Source organism: Centruroides vittatus, unplaced genomic scaffold (genome assembly GCF_030686945.1).
Source record: "Centruroides vittatus isolate TY-2023 unplaced genomic scaffold, ASM3068694v2 contig_484, whole genome shotgun sequence".
NCBI lineage: Eukaryota > Metazoa > Arthropoda > Arachnida > Scorpiones > Buthidae > Centruroides > Centruroides vittatus.
Window position 1 is genome coordinate 1,122,179 of NW_027122274.1, and position 20,111 is coordinate 1,142,289.

General features: G+C 28.8%; 1 protein-coding gene across 2 annotated transcripts in view; it reads right to left on the minus strand.

The window, feature by feature from the left end:
* Positions 1–237: 237 nt before the first annotated feature.
* LOC136977998 (CD9 antigen-like) overlaps positions 238–20,111 on the minus strand; it is a 47,198-nt gene continuing 27,324 nt past the window's right edge. For both annotated transcript variants that reach the window (XM_067273629.1, XM_067273628.1), the window contains exons 2-7: positions 15,595–15,789; positions 9,401–9,475; positions 6,678–6,791; positions 6,392–6,601; positions 1,929–2,012; positions 238–344 (exon numbers count right to left, since the gene is read on the minus strand). In XM_067273629.1, coding sequence (XP_067129730.1) covers positions 270–344; positions 1,929–2,012; positions 6,392–6,601; positions 6,678–6,791; positions 9,401–9,475; positions 15,595–15,789 — 753 coding nt within the window. In that variant the 3' untranslated portion in view covers positions 238–269. The remainder of the gene's footprint in view (positions 345–1,928; positions 2,013–6,391; positions 6,602–6,677; positions 6,792–9,400; positions 9,476–15,594; positions 15,790–20,111) is intronic.

Sequence of the window (20,111 nt, forward strand, 5' to 3'; positions counted from 1 at the left end):
TATGTTGTTTGATATTTTCAAGATACACTTGAGCAAAACAAAAGAAAAAAAAATAAAAAAGATATATTTATATACAGTATGGAGTATTTATAAATCTATAGCTTGATATATGTACATTTGAGAGTATTCTATTTGGTATTTATCATTACTTTCTTCACATGGCATGTAAGTGCCAACAATGATATAATGTGTTTCTCATAATACATTATGTTGATATTACAACATAATCACTAGATCTTTTTGGCACAATTTTGAAACTTTTCCAACATTCAAGCCTTGAATACTTCTGCTTCTTCATTGCGAATGGCACAGCATAAAACAATAGAGAAGATGAGACCTAATATCTAGAAAATTTTTAAAATATATATATAATTATATTACAATTGATAAAAAAAGAAAAAATTTAAATAATTTGTAGCAATACAGTAAGTCCTGAATTTAACAGGATAATTAGAGAAAGGAGCATCAACTATTACCAAAGGTCTGTTAAATCAAACATATTTTAAAAATATGTTTTTAAACTATTTATGAAATTGAAAGTTTTCCTTAATTCCTAAATTTTCCTTAAAACGATTTTTTTTCTTGGTTCATCAAATTGGAGTCCATTAAATTGAAGACCTACTGTACCATAATTATTGTTAATAAAATAAAATACACATTGTGTTTATATACAAAATTATAATTTCCAATAATTTTAGGTATGCATATTTCAACATGAGAACATCTTTACAGATGAGAAGATTTTACAATATTTTCATGAGAAGTTTTTTAATTATATTGTTTTAAATTTATCATGCATATCACACGCTTAATAAAAATAATAATGAGTCATCATCATTATTACAATCTTACTATAACATCTGAGCTTCACTGAGAGAATTCTTTATTAACAAACATTTTCAATTTGTTAATAAAGAATTCTCTCAGCAAAGATAAGGTGTTATAGTAAGATTCTATTTCTTTCTGCTGAGTACGCCTGGTATTATTGTTATTGTTTTAATAAAACTAATATAATTTTATGCAAAAGAAAAACACTTTATAATTAATTCTTTCTTATAAAGATAGAATTTTCTTAGTCAATGGTTAGGAAGAGTTATTAAGAACATGTATATTTACTAGAAATGTGACACAGCATTCTGCTAATACAATCCAATATCAATAATTTTCTAACTGATTTGATCCTGATACTTGCTTTTATCCATACTCAACAGGTATCAATAATAAATGAAAATCTGAAAGCATTGGTTTAAAGAATATTCATTTTTTTTCACTAACTGTTTAAATTCAAATACAAAACTCAGTTCAGAAGTTCCTGCATTAGAAATTTTCCCCATAATAGATGGTCAATTTTTCTGGTATAAAATATTCCTGTTTAAGAAGAAAGAAATCCTTGTTCATGCCTGGAAAATGGATTCACTTAAGAAGTTTTCAACTGAATCCTATTAAAAATTTGAGATCTATAAATTTTTGTACATGTTTAATTGTATTGCTTTTATTTTTTAATTGTAGTTTTACACATTTCAACTACCATCCCACCCCTGTAAAGCCCCATAATGCTGTTGCACATATTCCTCAAAAATTATGTAATACCTCACCTTCAATATGCAATACCCACAACAGATCTCTGAAAGTTTCCCAGTTGAAATTTGACAGCCAATCAAAAGCATACTTTCAACTTTCGAATGTTAAATGATGAAACAAACTTATTATGAGTGCTTTCAAAAATTATAAATAATTTGCACATTTAAGATATGTTTCTGATTCAAGATGTAACAAACTGTATATTGTAATAAATCCAATTTATTAATTTCATACTAGTATACATTCATTGAAAAATAAAATAAATATGGTAAAATTTATCTCTATTTTGAAGATCAATTCATTTTATATAACAGAAACAAAGTTTGATGTTTAAAAGAAATAAATACCTGGACAATTCCAACTCCAATACCAATTCCAATTATTATGGTAAGATGATCTTTCAAATATTTCTTTAATTGAGGTACACAACCCTATAAAACAGTATTAATGAATCAATTTAATAAAAATAACATAACATAGGTTCAAAACACAAACACACAAATTACTGTAATTAATTCCAAAATTATATAAAAGAAATCATATTTTATGCAATGTAGAGAATTTCATTTTAAATCCTTTCTCATCTCGTCATAAATTCATCAAATGATTTGCATGATATACAAAAAATAGAAATAATTTTATATTAAATCAAATTCATTTAAAAATTTTTAATAATAATAAAGTGACAGAATATATCACAGTCATTTATTGTTAACTAGCAGGTAGGCCTGGCGTTGCTCGGGCAAAAGTAACGATAGCGAAGATTAAGATTATTACATTATAGTCACAAAAAAAGAGTAATTTCATCAACGAACTAAGTTTTTCTAAAGAAAGGTAGAATTTGAAAATCGAATGTTCTAATATTGTTCGATTTTCACGACGTGTTCTGATTATATCCTTCGATTTTCATCGAATATTCTAAAGAAGGTCGAGAGAAACCGAACTAATCTGTTTAAATTTGAAAATCGAATATGTTCCAACATATTACTCTTTTTCTTTTTTCTTTTCAAGCGCCAGTAAATCTTGCACGTCGCTTTCTCTCGTTGTCCATTGTTACTTCACACTATCATCGTTACTTAATACTTTGGTACTTAAATCTGGTACCCTAACTGTGCACCAAATTTCAACTTTCAACTCCTAACCGTTTTAGCAAATATTAAGATTATTATGTTATAGTCAACCTTACCCGTTTTCACAGAATGCAAGAATTGGGTCCTTCCTGTTTCCAGACTAATTACAGAATTTTTAGATGGGTCTAAAAATATGTTCGATTTCCCGCAAAAACAAAAAAAACTACATCTGCGTCTTGCACGTCTCTTTCTCTTAACACTTCCATTGTTGATGGCGGTGTTAAGACTTAATCCTGTCCTCTCCCCCGTGGGTGGAATTTTGAAAAATCCCTTCTTAGTGTGCGTTCTCGTGACGTACCCTAACTATGTACCAAATTTCAACTTTTAACTCCTAACCGTTTGGGCTCTGCACTGATTATTATTATCAACTTGTCTCGATTATATATATATAGATGATTTTACTATAAAAAAAATCATTGTTTTTCAAATATATCTGAAGTTATAATAGACTATGAAGTTTATTATAATTTTACATTATGCTTTCATTACTTTAATGTAATAAAATTCAAGACAAAATTGTAAATATTTCACTTTATTCCTAAATTTCATAACATAATCTTGAGTATTATATCATCTTTCATTTTAAATATATTTTGCACTAAACCAAAAATTTTTCAAAAAAATCTAAACCTAAGTTTCTGTTTACCCAAAACTGCCTTTCTGGAGTTCACATCTTTATTATACTAGTGCTTTTGGGTTCCTACAGACAACCCATCTTCAGGAATATTAATAGACAAAATAAAAAAAATATCAAACAATCATTAACATCATCATCATCATCATCATAATCATCTATACATGTGATATACAAAAAATAAATATTTTTAAATTTATGCAAACTGACCTTTTATATTTAAAATTAGCATGCAAACTATCTCAAAAATATAAAAAAATTTAATAATATAATATTTAAAGTTTTGAGATGTTTTATAATTATATAGTTACATGACATGTATTTATAAGTTTAAGAATTTCTTATATTCATGGAAGCTTAAATATTTAAAAATCTAGAGATTGATTTCAGATAGAATTTAATTTAAAATATTAAATACAAAATTATAATAATTAAAGTTTATCCAACTAGTTATGCAACAAAACCATCAAGAAACTTTTATCATATTCCTCAAAAAGATAATGCAATGGAATTAATACAAAAATCATCCAAAACTAATTGAGACATGAGAAAATGCTCTTTATTAATTTATTTTTCTATTCTTTATCTAAATTTAGAATAAATATATTGTCTCTTCCTAAACAACAGCTCTTTAGAAAATCTGAAAAACAAAATTTTTGTGTAATGTGGGATTCAAACCTATGGCTTGGAAACCAAGAACCATGCCTTAACACAAACTATCAATATTAGACCTGATTACATGTGATACAAATACATTACAGAATTAAATTACACACTTTTACATTTTATAAAATTATACTAATTTTGAAATATTTATTTATGATCATACTTAAAATAATTGATAAATACAGATATATTGAATAATTACAATATAAGTTTTTCATCAAAATACAGATTTTGAAACTACAGTAGAATTCATTTATATAATCTCTTGAAACTTGATTATATTCATAGTGTTAATTGAACAACTAGAGCTAGAACATTTATGTACTAAAAATCATAATTTGTTATAAAAATTATAACTTATTCAACTGATTATAAAAATCATATAAATCCAAGCTCTAATGATAACATTAAATGAAGTAAGTAAACAACACTACAATTAACAGAAATTTTGGTTTTATTCATTTTGAAATTAAAAAATGTGTTTAAATCTTAATATTAATCATAATTAATAAATTTATCTAGTGCTATTTGCCTGATACCTTTTAGAGTAGTTTTTAATAGCAGCAAGAATATAATTAAAGTAAGAAATGCTAACAATCTAAAAACTAGTTGTTTTTTCTTTTCAAGAAAATAAGGATTAAAATGATTGATGTGTAATGTTTAAAGCACTAGTTAAGATTGATAACAATTGCTTGTGATCAGCCACACGATAAGGAAAATAATATGAAAAAACAACTTCAAATGACATTTACCTATGGTTGCCAGATACATGGAGATAAAATGAGTTCTTCCCAAAAGATACTGAAAATTCAATTCCAGGACATACAATAGATATGTATTTTTACTACACCAGTGACAGAAATATATTTAAAATAAGAAAAAAAAATGTACTTTATTGTAGAACAGATTTCAGAATAAAGTCCTCCTGTCACTATATGACAAAAAATCCAGGATATGTAGCAACCCTATATTTATCTGAAGATAATAACTATAACTAAACTCTGATTACAATAAGCAAAGTTTTGAATGCATTTTAATTTGTGTTTTAGGACTGCTAATTCTGATAACATTACAAATTATTGTGTTTTTACAGTACACTCAAACCTGTTTTTGTGCGGTCTTTTTTTGTGCGATTTTTTTTATACCTGCAATGTGTTTTGTGCAGTATACCAATTTGATTGAAATTCATATACCGCACACAAAAAAAATCACACAAATAAAAAATCGCACAAAAACAGGTTTGAGTGTATCCATAATTAGTCAGACTTCTATTGCATTAGGCAAAACTGAATATTTCTCAAAATTCATAGTAGATGAATACATAACTATTTTTAAAATAATAAATAATTTCCTACTTAAAAATGTTAAAATACTGAAATTTAAATACAGTAGTACCTAGTACTTTGAATGTTTCAGATTGGAATGTTAAATTTGACAAAAATTCACCTCTGAGTTCAAACTGTGCATCCAGTGGGAAAATGTACTCAAAGCATGAAGTGTTGTATATCCAAGTCGTCTCTCACTCTGGCATTACACCTTTATGTTTTCAGTGCTTTTTTTTTTGCTTTATTTTTTATATGTATTGTATTCATCTATTTATATGTGTTATTCATCCATTTTTAACAATTTTTTGCTGCAATTTTTCTTTGTTGACAGTTTTTTGGAACCCTATACATTTTTTATCCTTTAGTTCAAAATTCCTAAACAGACCTTTTTAAACCACATTTGACTCTTTTGAAGTCTAGAAGCATCTCTCCCATACACATTACAATTATTTTTTTACTGCTTGTACAGCATTACATACTTTCCAAAACTCAAAATATAGCAAAATATGCTTTTAATCTGAAGGCATTAAAACTAAATTTTATTCAAACAAATTATGAAGTAAAAAGTTTAAAATAAGCTTCTAAACAAAGAATGCAATCTCATTTAAGGAATAATGTATTAAGTTTCACAATTGTTGTAAATAAATCATGTTCATGTTAAGGACAGTTCAAAAAAACATAAAAACTTTCTTTTCAATCCAATATAACCTTCACTTATTAAGCATGGCATCCAAGAAGCAATGGAAGCAACATAATCTAAGAGGAAAGTTGTAATATTGATGATTGAGGTGAAAAAGGTGAATGCAAAACACTTGTGACAGATCTGGTAAAATGTTTAAGATGCCAAAGTCAACTGTTAATACAATTTTCATTTCATTATACAGTATTTACTTATTTTATTTATTGTTTTCTGGTTTTAATTTATTACTGAGGAATTTAATTGTGTTATTTTTAACTTGCTGACCCTATGAATGCTGACCCTATATAAACATGGGAAAAAGCTAACAAGTAAGACAAAGAAATAGATTTCAATACCAATAACATGTTAAAATTACCTCACTATAAAGTCCCTCAAAGTCTTCACCAGAATTCTTTAAATTCCTTGCTTCTTCACAGTTAACATTTGGCTTGCAACAGGTACTGGGAACTTTATAATCACCACTAGCTTGTCCACCAATTCCTACATCACGTACATCTTTTTCTCCTTTGTTATTATATGCAGACTGGTGCCAATCTCCAGGTGCATTGGCACCACAACATTGGAGCTAAAATTGTAAAATTACTAAAATTTATAATATTTTGCACAATAAAATATAAAATGGTAGAATATTAAATGCATACATTATGCTGCATTGCATCAACTGTCTTGACCAATGTATTCTGTTTCATGGAATCTTCTTGTATGCTATAATTTTTAACCATATTGGTTACTTGTATGGTAATCAAATCTTTAACCTGAAAGTTATGAAGTAATGATAAAATTTCCCATATTAAATATTAATGATAGACAATGTAGATAAATTTATAATATATTTAGATTATAAATTATTACTGATTTTGCCAAAAGAATTTGATTATCAAGATAAATATTTTAACTTTGTACACAGGTTAACAACACTCGTTTATAGGTACTGGTATAATATACAATAAACTCACAACAACCTTTAAGTGACCAGTAAAATATTTAATTGTACTACAAACGTTTTCGACCGTATATTTTTCGGACTTCTCGAAAAATATACCGTCAAAAATGTTTGTAGTACAATTAAACATTTTACTGGTCACTTAAAGATGTTGTGAGTCTATTAAATATTTTAAATAGTTGAAAACTATTTCCAAGTTATATGAAATAATAATTATTTGAATAATCAAATACTTTTAATGGCAGGGTACTTAAGTTGAATATTCATCATAAGCAATTATCTGAAAAATAATTAGATTAAATATCTATACAATTTAGGATTTGATTTTGATAATGGAACAAATATAGAAATTTGAGACATAGAAAAAAGTTAAGAACTACAGAAGAACTGCATATATTATTGAAGTAATAATTTAAAAAAAATTTTTATCACACTTTTACTGGTCATGTTTCTTGAGGCTGGAGTGAAAATAACGGAAAATGGTGGAGTGGCCTTCATTTTCCATTACAATTCATTTACATACATACATGATTAAATTCTAAATCTGATTAAGTTTATTATGTTTCAGAGTAGGGAAGGACAGTCAGCATGGGCCATCCACTAAATCATCATTTAAATGCATAGTTATCACACTTAGATATGCCAAAAAAGTTTCAGCCATCTATTTTAATTAAAAGTTGATGAAATTTTAGTTGCTTTATATATTCTCAAATTTTGCAAATTAAGTAAAAACATTTATTAAAAAAAAAACATTAGATTAAAAATTAATCTTATGAACTTTTATTTCTAATTATGACATTACAGTAATTATATTTTAACAGTATCATGAACATTTTTGCTTCCAATCCTTGTAATTTTTGAGATTTATCCAAAATATTCTAAAAGAATCCAAAATAAACAAACTTCCATTTATGACAAAATGATATTTGATGCCTATAAATCTAAAAATGCAAAAATGTTTTCAAATTATATCCCAAGGCAGATTATAACCCATTTATGCTACACAACTATACCTATCAATACAGTTATTCCTTTTTAGAAGTTAAACATACCATACATAAGTTAAGGCCTTCAATTTCATTCCAGATTCCATTCCATCAATTTCCTATACAAAACTCAAACTGATTATGGCTATAATTTTATCCAGAATTTTTTTATAAGATACTTTAACATAACCTTGTATTGAAACATCTACCATTATATCAATACCAAAAAAAGAAAATCTTTTCAACTTATTTCTTTATCTGTCACAATGCTTAAAATTTTAAAAAATACGCATCTTCAATAAAATTTACATTCTGATAACATCAAAACTCTCACCAATTCAACATTATAGATTCTATAATCACTACTAACTTACTTGATACAATCTTTACTGTATAATTCTAGATAACTTTGAAAAAAAAAAACATTAACATATGCAGCATGCATCAACATAAGCCAAGTCTTTGACTCTGTACTTCCAAATATACTTTAGCAACTTCCATACTTTTGATATTAACCCAGCTTTTCACTCCTGGCTGAATTACTACTTTTTAGCCTGATTATACAAGATTACAGTAGGGCTTTACTTTTCTGCATATATCAACAATTTGTTTATCAATATACAATTCTGTCCATTATTACTATTATTAGATGATATGAAGTTGTTAAACTCAACCCCATTGTTCTCCATCTGATCTACAACTCTTATCTTCTGCCGTCAGTAAAACTAACCTTAAAATTAATACACAAAAATCTGTAATCAGGTGTTTTTCTTTAAATTGGGAATCCACATCTACCACCCCTTTTCATAAATACTCCCACATTGAAACACATCAACATATATAATGATCTTGCGATTATTTCCGATATTAAATTAACTCTTAAAAGCCATATAGATAAGCTAGTAAAACCACTAGCTATTCATCAAGGGATATTATGGTGTTTTTGTCAAACTATATCCTCTAAATCTGTTTTATGGTCCATATTCTTTGCAAATTTTCAATCCATCATAGACTATTGCCTTTCCATTTATTTCATAGGAGCACCTCCTTGCAAAAATATCAAGAGAATTCAATAAACTTTATCTACTCTTGAACAAGTTTAGTAACTTACTGCAAACCAATAACCCAAATGTTGCTATAAGACTAGGACTTCTGTATTGCTTCTAAAAAATTAAATATTTTGATATTTTGATTTAGCTTTTTTTTTTAAATATTTTAATGGTCTAATTCCACAACATTGGCTATGTCTAAGAATTCCAAAAGAAACAACCACAACACTGTGTATTCATACTCCTCACTTTCATTTGTATTTATCATACAAACCTTTTTTTCTATTGAATAGCAGACAACATGGGTCTAATGAAGGAATATATATTTATATAAGAATCTTGATCAAAGTAACAGAAAATTGATTTTTATCAATGTAGAGACTTACACCATCTTTATGAATCCAAGCCCAAAGTCCTCCTGTTACTTCTGCAGCAAATATGACCAAAAGAAATACAAAAAACTGCAAAACAAAATTATAAATAAATAAAACACATAATTTTTATTTAAAATTTATAAATAGAAATAATTAAATATGGTATTTGCAAAAAAGTTTCTCAATCTTTTATAAGGAAAACACTGTAGCTGTTTATTTTTTTTAATGAGCATAATTATAATACTTCTGTTAATGTTTGTTTATATATTATGTTAGACACCAACCAATGCCGAATTCTATCGGGCTAGACACGGCTATATTACTAAATAAATTATGCAACCAATTTGGCACTAGAGGGAGGCATTCGAGTCCCACTCCAGACTGATTTTTTTCTTCCAGTAGTTCTAAATTATTTAAATTAATTAATTAAAAATTATAATTATTAAAGTTATTAAGAGATGGTGCCTAATGCTTCCTTCTAGTGCCAAATTGGTTGTGTAATTTATTTAGTAATATAGCCATGTCTAGCCCAACATAATTCGATATTGGTTGGTGTCTAGCTTTATAGTATATTGGGTTTAGCGATGTTGTGTACTTATATATTACAATTATGTGGTTTGTAAACAATTCTAGCCTTTTCCAGCAACAATATTTTATTAATCAAATGTTTTTCAGCTGACTAAGCAGCCATCTTCAGAAGTGAACTAATTAATAATAATAATAATTTTTTCGTTTGATGGTTCTTTTAATTTTAATATTTGAAAACAAAATTCGCCCAAGTAGGGACTACCATTTATTAGTTCTGCATTTCAGACAATACATTCCTGGTGACCTACCTTCCTTTCTAGGCTACTAGCCACCAAAAAGCTAAAAAAAAGTCCTTTTAAAAACACAAAGATTTTCTAAAATAGGAACTGGTGACATACAAATGTCTTCTTGTCACCATCTATACCTTCTTGGGGTGTTTTGGCTTTTTATCCACAGAGAAGTGAGTGCTGGAAAATGTAGATTAAAAAAGGCTTCCTCCTGGTACAGCCACAATCTGCAATTTTTTAAAGAAGGTATACATGGTAACAAGATGTTTGTATGTCACCAGTTCCTATTTTATAAAAATCTTTCTATTTTTAATTGGAAAAATTTTGTGCTTTTAAAAGGACTATTTTAGCTTTTTGGCAGCTAGTAGCCTAGAAAGGAAGGTTGGTCACCAGGAATGTATTGTCTGAAATGCAGAACTAATAAATGGTAGTCCCTACTTGGGCAAATTTTGTCTTCAAATATTAAAGCTAAACACCAACCAAATGCGAAAATTCTATCGGGCTAGTTTAAGGCTAATTACTAAATAAATTACATAAGCAATTTGACTTTAGAGAGAGGCGTTAAACGCCATCTCGTATTAACATTAATAATTATAATTTTAATTAATTAATTTAAATAATTTAGAACTGCTGGGAGAAAAAAGAAGGAAACTTATATATGCTGGAAGAGGAGATCGGGCTGGAGGTCTGGATAGCATAACTGGCAACGCATCTGTACGATAAGCAGGAATTGTGGGTTTGAGTCCTGCTCCAGGCCAATTTTTTCTCCCAGCGGTTCTAAATTATTTAAATTAATTAAAAATTATAATTATTAATGTTAATATGAGATGGCGCCTAATGCCTCCCTCTAAAGTCAAATTGCTTACGTAATTTATTTAGTAATTAGCCTTAAACTAGCCCGATAGAATTTCAGCATTTGGTTGGTGTTTAGCTTTAATATATCGGGTTTAGAGATGATGTTCGAATATTAAAATAATAATCCTCCAAACACTCACAATGTACAAACACATGCACTGAAAAAATCAGCAAATACACAGAACTCACTCAGGAAATAAGGCATCTGTGGAGGATGGATGAGATGCTTATTGTATCTGTCACTCTCCTATAAAAGTGTCATACTACACAAAAGCCTGAGAACATTACAACTGAATTGAAACATATACATCACACTACAGGAGGTCACTATATTGAATACATGTCATATTGTTAAGAAATCCCTGAATACAGACACACATGCTGACACACTTATTTAATTTTTGTCTTGTTTTGATTGCTATGTCTTGACTCTGGTCCTGGTAGTACACAGAAACCAGTGTCATCAAAGTATAACTCACTAAACTCAACATAATAATAATACTCTCTTGCCAGTCATCACCTTGCTGTAATGAGAGAGCTCAGTAATTCTGATGAACCACAGAGCTATGCCAGTGAAGATGTGGGGAGAAACGAAGCCAAGAGTGGAGATCTAACAATAGTAATAACACAATCCAAATATAATAACAGCTTGGATGTTGCCCAGGTTAACAAGGTCCATGCTTGTGAGTTAGGCAGAGACTCATATTTGAAAAATAAGTCACAGTCTCCCTTGGCCACCAGTGGTGAAAGCTGGTCCAAGTATGGCTACTGTAATACCCACACCAGTTGTGAGGAACTGGCTGAACCTTGATGTTTCTGTGGTAATCCAGCCACAGACCACTAAGGCAGGTAAATCACACCAATGGATGAAATGGACATCACAAATAAACAAGTTTATCATCCATATTTACTACACCATCACAAAACTTGAAACAGACATGATAGCACACAGATAACAGTTACAACACATGTTTTCACAACAATATCTTCATCTCACTGTCACTATACAAAGAGTTGTTGATCAAAAAAAGAACAATGATACTTAACCTTAAACCACAAACAACATTAGAACATATCAAACAGCAGATTGCTAAACAATTACATCAACAAATAAATACTCCTAGCATCAACAAAGATTACATAATCCTTCAGTATCATCAAGATATTTACATTGACAATGCTGTTCCTACCACCACTATTTTCACTGATGCTGACAATATCAACACTTCATTGCCTGAAATAGATTCAGATTTAATTCATACTCACTCTCTTCTCTTCCAGGAAACACTCACAAAATTTACAGACAGTGACCCTGTACAATGGCCACGCATTCCCAAAATCAACACTTCTAAACTAGTAGGGGAACTCCACACTATGTGAACACTTACATAATACCAGATTGATCATTCTATTTCTACACTCTTAGACATTCACACACTAGTCTATGCAGGTGCAATCACAGTAGTGACCTACCATGGACCAAAACTGCATCCACAGACAGAAGCACACAAATCAAAAATATTTCAGAAGCCTGCCTGACAAAGAATAGAAACATAAATATTAGACAGCAGCTAGGCAGGCTGACACAATATGTTAATAACAAAACAACATCTAAATTAACAAAACTAAAAAAATTTTCAAGGAAATTAAAACACACACAAAGCACAAAACACAATGTCCACATCACAGAATACATTGACACACTCAAACAAAAACTTGCAGCCAAAGCACAGAAACTCAAACATTACAAAATTTGCTCTGTATGGAAACAATAAAATAAATTATTCACAAACAATGAAAAACTCTTCTACAGGCAAATTAATACCAAATCCACTACAGATTCCAATAGAATGGCATGCCAACTGAAGAAGAACTCACATATTATTGATCTTCTCTGGATCAAAGAGGAGAGCAAAGATATGCAGGATACACCTAGTATGAATTGTGTTGAAATAAATACACAAGACATCCATTGCATAATGCAAAATGCACACCTGAACAACACCTGGTGTAGACAACACTCACAAAGCACCAAAAACTAGTTAAACATTTAACTCACATCATTAACAATCCACAAGATATGCCAAATTTTCTCATGCAGGGCATCACCTACATGAAACTGAAAAATATCAAAGACCCACATAGTACAGACCAATTACACTTTATAAGATTCTTACCTTTGCATTGGAAACAAAATATGCAATCATATTGATGAACATGACATTCTTACAGAACAACAAAAAAAACTGCTATGGAAATCACAAAGGTTGCAAAGAATAACTATTTGTTGATTCTGTTATCTTATGTCAAGTTCATAAGCAACACAGAAACACACACATGGCATACATTGATTACAGAAAAGCATTTGACAGTGTCCCAAACACCCACACACTTGGCTGCTGCACACACTTCGCATTTACAAAATACATCTCCAACTCATTAGTTTCCTTGGTTTTACCAGGTTTCACTGGAGGACAACATTACATCTTAACACTCACATAAAAACAAATCAAGTATATATCAAGCATGGAATTTTTTAAGGAGATTCCTTAAGTCCTCTTTGGTTCTGCCTTGCACTTAAAATCCTTTATCTAACACATTGAACAAAACACAATATGATTACAATATCAGACACAACAAAACAACACTATTCACATTATCACACCTCATGTACATAGATGATATCAAACTTTACATGTCCACACAGAATCAGCTTCATCATCTCTTACAAACTACACACACTCAAATGATATATGTATGGAGTTTGGTCTAGACAAATGCAAAACACTACACATTGAAAAAAAAGCTCTGAAAAAAAGAGACATTGTACTCAGAAGTGGAGATATTATCTAATCCATGGAAGAGAGCGAGTTTTATAAATTTAGGATTCCATTTTATTTTATTTTAGGATTCCAACAGGCTAAACTTACAGAATATGCACAGATAAAACAAAGATTAACACTCAAATACAAGAACATATTACATGCAGTATTAAGAACACACCTAAATGCAAAACATACTATTAAATCAATTAATACATATACACCTATCCCTCAATTTACATGGAAGATAGGTTTCTGAGAATAACGTGTAAATCGAATTTGTATCTTTTTGAATGTAAAACCGTGTAAATCGAAAAGTATGCAAAAAACGCATAATTTTGTTGTTTATTAATTATGAATTTTTTTCAATTTTTTAAAGGTACATAAATCAAACAAAAATATTGAAAGGGAAAAAAAATATATTTTTTTATTAATTAAATACAAAGTACAAAGGAACAAAAAAAAATCTGAAAGATTCATAAAAATGTAATGTAATTGTGTAGTGTAATGTAATGTAATGTAAAAAATGTAATTAAAAATAATGTAATCGTTTGTTACTTATGAATATGAAAAATTAGAATTTTCTGGTTTAAAACTATGTGCAATGAATACAACTTCGTGCGTATGGGGAGTACCCTATATCGGTTTCTATTTGACGGATTGAATAAAACTGTCACCTAGTATCCTAAATATCAACTATAACATATAATTAAGGTGGATTGGAATATAGATGTAGATTAGAGTTAAAAATTGTTCCTTTTGATCATAGTTAGTTAATTTTCTACATTTATTTTTTAAACAGTGTAAAAGCGAAAACGTGTAAAAGAAGTACCGTGTAAAACGAGGGATAGGTGTATTGTCCCTGTACTGACTTACTCTTTTGGAGTTATACACTGGACATGCACAGATCTCGAGCAACTCCAAAGGAAAACAAGAACAAAAATTACTAAGCATAAACAATATCATCCAAAATGATCTGTAGAAAGACTAATTCTTCTTCGTAAAGAAGGTGGCTATGGTCTGACTGTTAACGTGCACTATAAACAAATTCTGACATTAATTAAGAGAGTTTTTCAACAAAAAACAAGAAACATCAAGATTATATAAAGTTATAACTCTGGCAGATAGTAGCCACACACCTTTAAACTTATACTTTGAGACCTGGACATAGCTCAATACATAAATAAGTATAAGAGTTACTGACCTTATATGATTTTTCCTTAGGCTACCACATACTATATATATGCTTCAGTTCTAATCTAAAGGCAAATTACTATATGAACTTTTAAGTCTACTTATATGGTGAATAGAGGAGCTAAACCAGAATTTTGAAGTGGAATTCTTGAGTTTGGTTTATTACTGTATATGGGGTATATAATTTTTTTAAATATATACATTAAAATTGTCAAAAATATATCAAAATTTTTATTCTTATTAATCTATGCAATAGAAAAATTATAACCTACAGAAATTTTATAAAAAAAATAAACACCATATAATTTGAAAAATAATTATAATCACAAATCTTAAAATAATACATATTAAATAAATGCTATAAACAAAGAGTAAGATCAATTGTTTTCTTGAATAAAAAAAATATAAATTAATTGAAAAAAATCTAATTAAAACTGATACTTTTTATATGTAATTCAAAGATTTATATTATACTTATTGTATAATTCTCTTGTGTTAAAAAAAAAAAATAAATACTCACTGTTCCCAACATACATGGACTTTCTTGAAGAGCACCACAACAACCCAAAAATCCAACTATAGTCATAACAGCTCCTGCTCCCATTAATATGTAGATGGCAGTAAAATATGTGTAACTGTCTGCAGTATTCTGAATATAAAGTGAGCTGTCAACATATAACCATATTGATACTGCAAGGACTGCAATTCCTGCCAACTGAAACATTAAATTTATAAAAATTAATAATTCGATTTTTAAAACATTATAGCTATATATTATTTTTATAAATGTTTGACAGCTGATTAAATTTTCAACAATTGAATTTATATGCATTAATTTTTTTGAATAATTTATATTATTGGAAATTATTTTAAGCATAATTTTTAAAAATCTTTCATCTCACTCAGACTTTTCTTATTGTAATTAAAATAAATGCATAAATTATGTCAAATTTATTATTATACAAACTTAAAAGGAAAAATATTCAAGAACTCAGCAAGTTTCAAAACAACATGAGAATTTGTAATTCTAATTTCAATTAGAAATTCTTCAGGAAATTAATTAATTATAAGAACATACATAAATTCACTTGTGAAAGACATTGTATTGAACAAGTTCCTCCATAAGAAGTTTCTTAATCAGCATCCAATAATATGAAAAGTCTACTAATAATCCAGCATGCTAGTATTTTGCTAATAATAATTTGCTTAGACACATGGAGTGCTAAAATTCCAGGTTGAACAGAGGCAAAAAGGGTGGATACAGTCATGCCTATTACTACATGTCAGGCGATGAAGGGATCAAGAGCAATAAGGTCGAGAAATATAATTCATTTTGTTACAGCACCTTGTTTGTATCAAGGCAGATGCTTTCCTTTGCACAATACATGTTTATACCATAACTCAAAAAAGTTGGTGAAAAATTCTTTCAAAGTAAGACTTGAAAACATCATTTGATGTTTGTAGGTTTCAACAAAAACTCTGTCTTCACTACATCTGCACAGCAATATCTATAAAGAGATTACCTAGCAGCGATGCTAGTAATTTAGGAGTCATTCTTCAGTTGTCAAGAGTTGTTTTCAAGTTGCTCTCTAGATGTCATTCCTTCAGTAAAATCAAGTAGTAGAGTTGACAATCTTATCTGACTTCTAACTAACACCCCATTCCTAAACTAATCTTCTGGCACTACTAGCCATCAATGTTGGCTGTACCCTGGTACAAAATGTACAGCAATATTGGTAATGTTCAGATCATATATAAAAAATCAAATTTTGTAAAAGTACAAAAACATCTAGTAATTTGGCATTTTCAATACTCTGGAATTACTCTGATCCCATAGGGACCAGATTAACAAACTGCTACTGTTTGTAATAATTCAAAGTACTGATTTAATAGTTAACTAAATCTTCTTTATATAAAACCATGTCAATCTTCTTATTTGATTATTTCTCACAATGAAGTGTAATATAATTAACGTAAAGAAAGCATTGTATCATTTATATTACACTTCATTGTGAGAAATAATCAGTTAATTAAAATGTTTAATAAATGATTTATATATATATATATATAACAAATATGTAACTTATGTCTTTTCATCAAGAAATCAAGCTTTAAATTTCAAAAATGTTTAGATGTTCACACATGAAGTTCTATGTTTTAACTGCGTAATCATCATAACAAATTATTAAAGAATTCAAAATTATCAATATATTAAACATTTTTGATGAGGAGCTCACCATTATAGCATATAAAGCTCCTTTATAACATATAAAGGAGTTACAATTAGTCTGTATAAACTAATAAGCTAAAATACAGTTTTTACTATATTAAAAAAAATCAGTTGCTCTTCATTTTTTAAACAACCTAAGTGCTACTTTAGTCCTTTTAAACTTCACTTAAAAGCTATTTTCAGCTAGCCAAAATGAGGAAGAACTTATTTTTCTCTATCAATATACTATAACTTAAAGTTTTTCTTGTTGGTTTAGACAGAGTAGTTAAAATTGTTTTACTTAATATTCAATTAGAACATTTAAGAATAATAGAAAACTTCTCAAAAAATATATAATTAATTCTTAATTATAAACTTTTACTTCTTTAATAAATTGTTTATGTTCAATCTAAAAGGATTATAGAATTTCAGGTAACGAAAACTAAAACATTATAGGTAGAGTGGAAAAGAAATTTTAGGCATATACTCATTCAGAGAATATCTAAAAATCAGTATAAAATGTTGTGAACAGAGAAATATTAAGTATGATTGAAGTCTTTTTTTTTTCACACATTTATGATTGTCTGTGATACAGTATTAATGACAAAGTGATTAGAAAAGACTGTCCAGAAACAAACTTTAATCAGCATTTGCTCTTACATTTATTAACTAAAAACCTAGCAATTTGATTAAAAAGCCAAAGTCTCAGACATAAAACTAAAAGATATATACATATTTTATAGTGTGTGGAATTTGTATATCATAATGTCTCATGAAAGCATTTTAAATGTGATGATTCAATTAAAATTAATGACAATATTTACACAGTAAAAAAAAAACAAAAGAAACTGTGTAAATATTGTCAGCAATTTTAATTAAATCTGTATTTTTAATTAATAGCTCTAGTGAACTTTCTAAGCTATTTTGCACATTTTTGAGGAGGTGTAGCTTCTAATAAAAGATCATCTCTGCAATGGAAGACTCTTGTTCCTGGTGATTGGACATAAAAAAAAAATAAAAAGACATTTTAGGTTCTGCATATTTTTACTGTTAAAAACAAATAAAACTAGAGCAATTTTTTAAAAAATTGCTCTAGTTTTACTTAAATTATATCAAATTAAAATTTAAGAATTTAGCCAAAAAATATATTAGTATAAAAAATGCATTAGTGCTTAATGATTTTTTAATGTTGTTCATAACAACAATTTATAAATTTTTAATTGTAGGATTACATTATAATACATTAAAACAAAAAACTAAACTAGAAAAATATATGGAAACTATGAATATAGTCTGCATTCTACAATAATAAATACAAACATGTGTTAAATATTCAGAATTTAATGACGTGACTAATTTATTCATTCATATTGAAGTATATGTTACCATTAAAGTATGAAATCCGTTATTTCATAGAATACCTAGTTATTCCATGGAATAACTGATCGTGTCCGTTAAAGTGTAAAACTCTCTTGTATTTCATGGTTTAACTAGTTATTTCATAGAATAACGATCTGCAGCCTGTTAAAGTGTAAAATAATCTATCATATATCTCGCACGACAAATACATTTACCTTCCACCCCTACTGCATTTATGAACTATTCCAGGCCATAGGAAGAGAACTTGTTTAGCGTGTTGGTGCCAGATCATTCCGGTTAATCGATTGCTTGCACGTACAGTGCCGGCTGCCGTTCGTCAAATACTGTTTCCACGTGTCAGGTATTGAGATACATTTATTTTTTTAAGTTTTATAATTTAGTCATTTGTTATTACGTTAATTTAGTTTGCTTACGTTAAAGTGCAATTATTTTTAAGACCTTAAATTGCCTTGAACAATGAATTCTTTAAGTGATAACGTAAAAAAAGCTGCAATGAAAGAAAAGTTTGAATCTTTACTAAATAAGCGTGATGTGAAAGAGAACAGTGCTTTGCTCACCCGTGAAAAATTATTAAGTTTGATAGCTGATGTAAAGAAATCTAAAACATCAGATAAGAAAGTGCCACGTGATTATTGGTTACTTCAACATTACGATGTCCTTGAAGTTCAAGGAGTAGAAAAATTAATAGTCCCAGTAACAAATGCAACACCAGATGTAATGTTTTATTGCTCAAGTGATTCTTTGTTTGACATTTTGTACGAAACTCATTTATCTATTGGGCACGGTGGTAGAGACCGAATGATAAAAAAACTTAATCGTCGTTACAAAAATATTACGCAAAATGATATTAAGATTTTTTTGAATTTTTGTGAATCTTGTCAACAAAAACGCAAAGCGGGCAGAAAAGGTGTTGTTGTTAAGCCCATGATTTTTTCACATATGAATTCAAGATGTCAGGTTGACCTCATAGATTTTCAATCACAACCTGATGGAAACTATAAATTCATTTTAGTTTATCAAGATCACCTTACAAAGTTCGTGGTTTTAAGACCTCTTCAAACAAAGAGAGCAGAAGAAGTTGCAGGACAGTTGCTTGATATATTCCTGTTGTTTGGAGCCCCATGTATATTGCAGTCGGACAATGGAAGAGAATTTTGTAACAAACTTATTGATGACTTAAAAGTAACTTGGCCAGAGCTTAAGATCGTGCATGGCAAACCAAGACATAGCCAAAGCCAAGGCAGTGTAGAGAGAGCCAATCAGGACATAGAAAATATGTTGACGACTTGGATGCAAGACAACCAGTCAACTTCGTGGAGTAACGGGTTAAAATTTATCCAGTTTATGAAGAACAGAGCGTTCCATTCTGGCATTAAAAGGTCTCCCCCCTACGAGGCTATGTTTGGTTGCACAGCTAGAGTTGGACTGTCAACAACTGCCATTCCGAA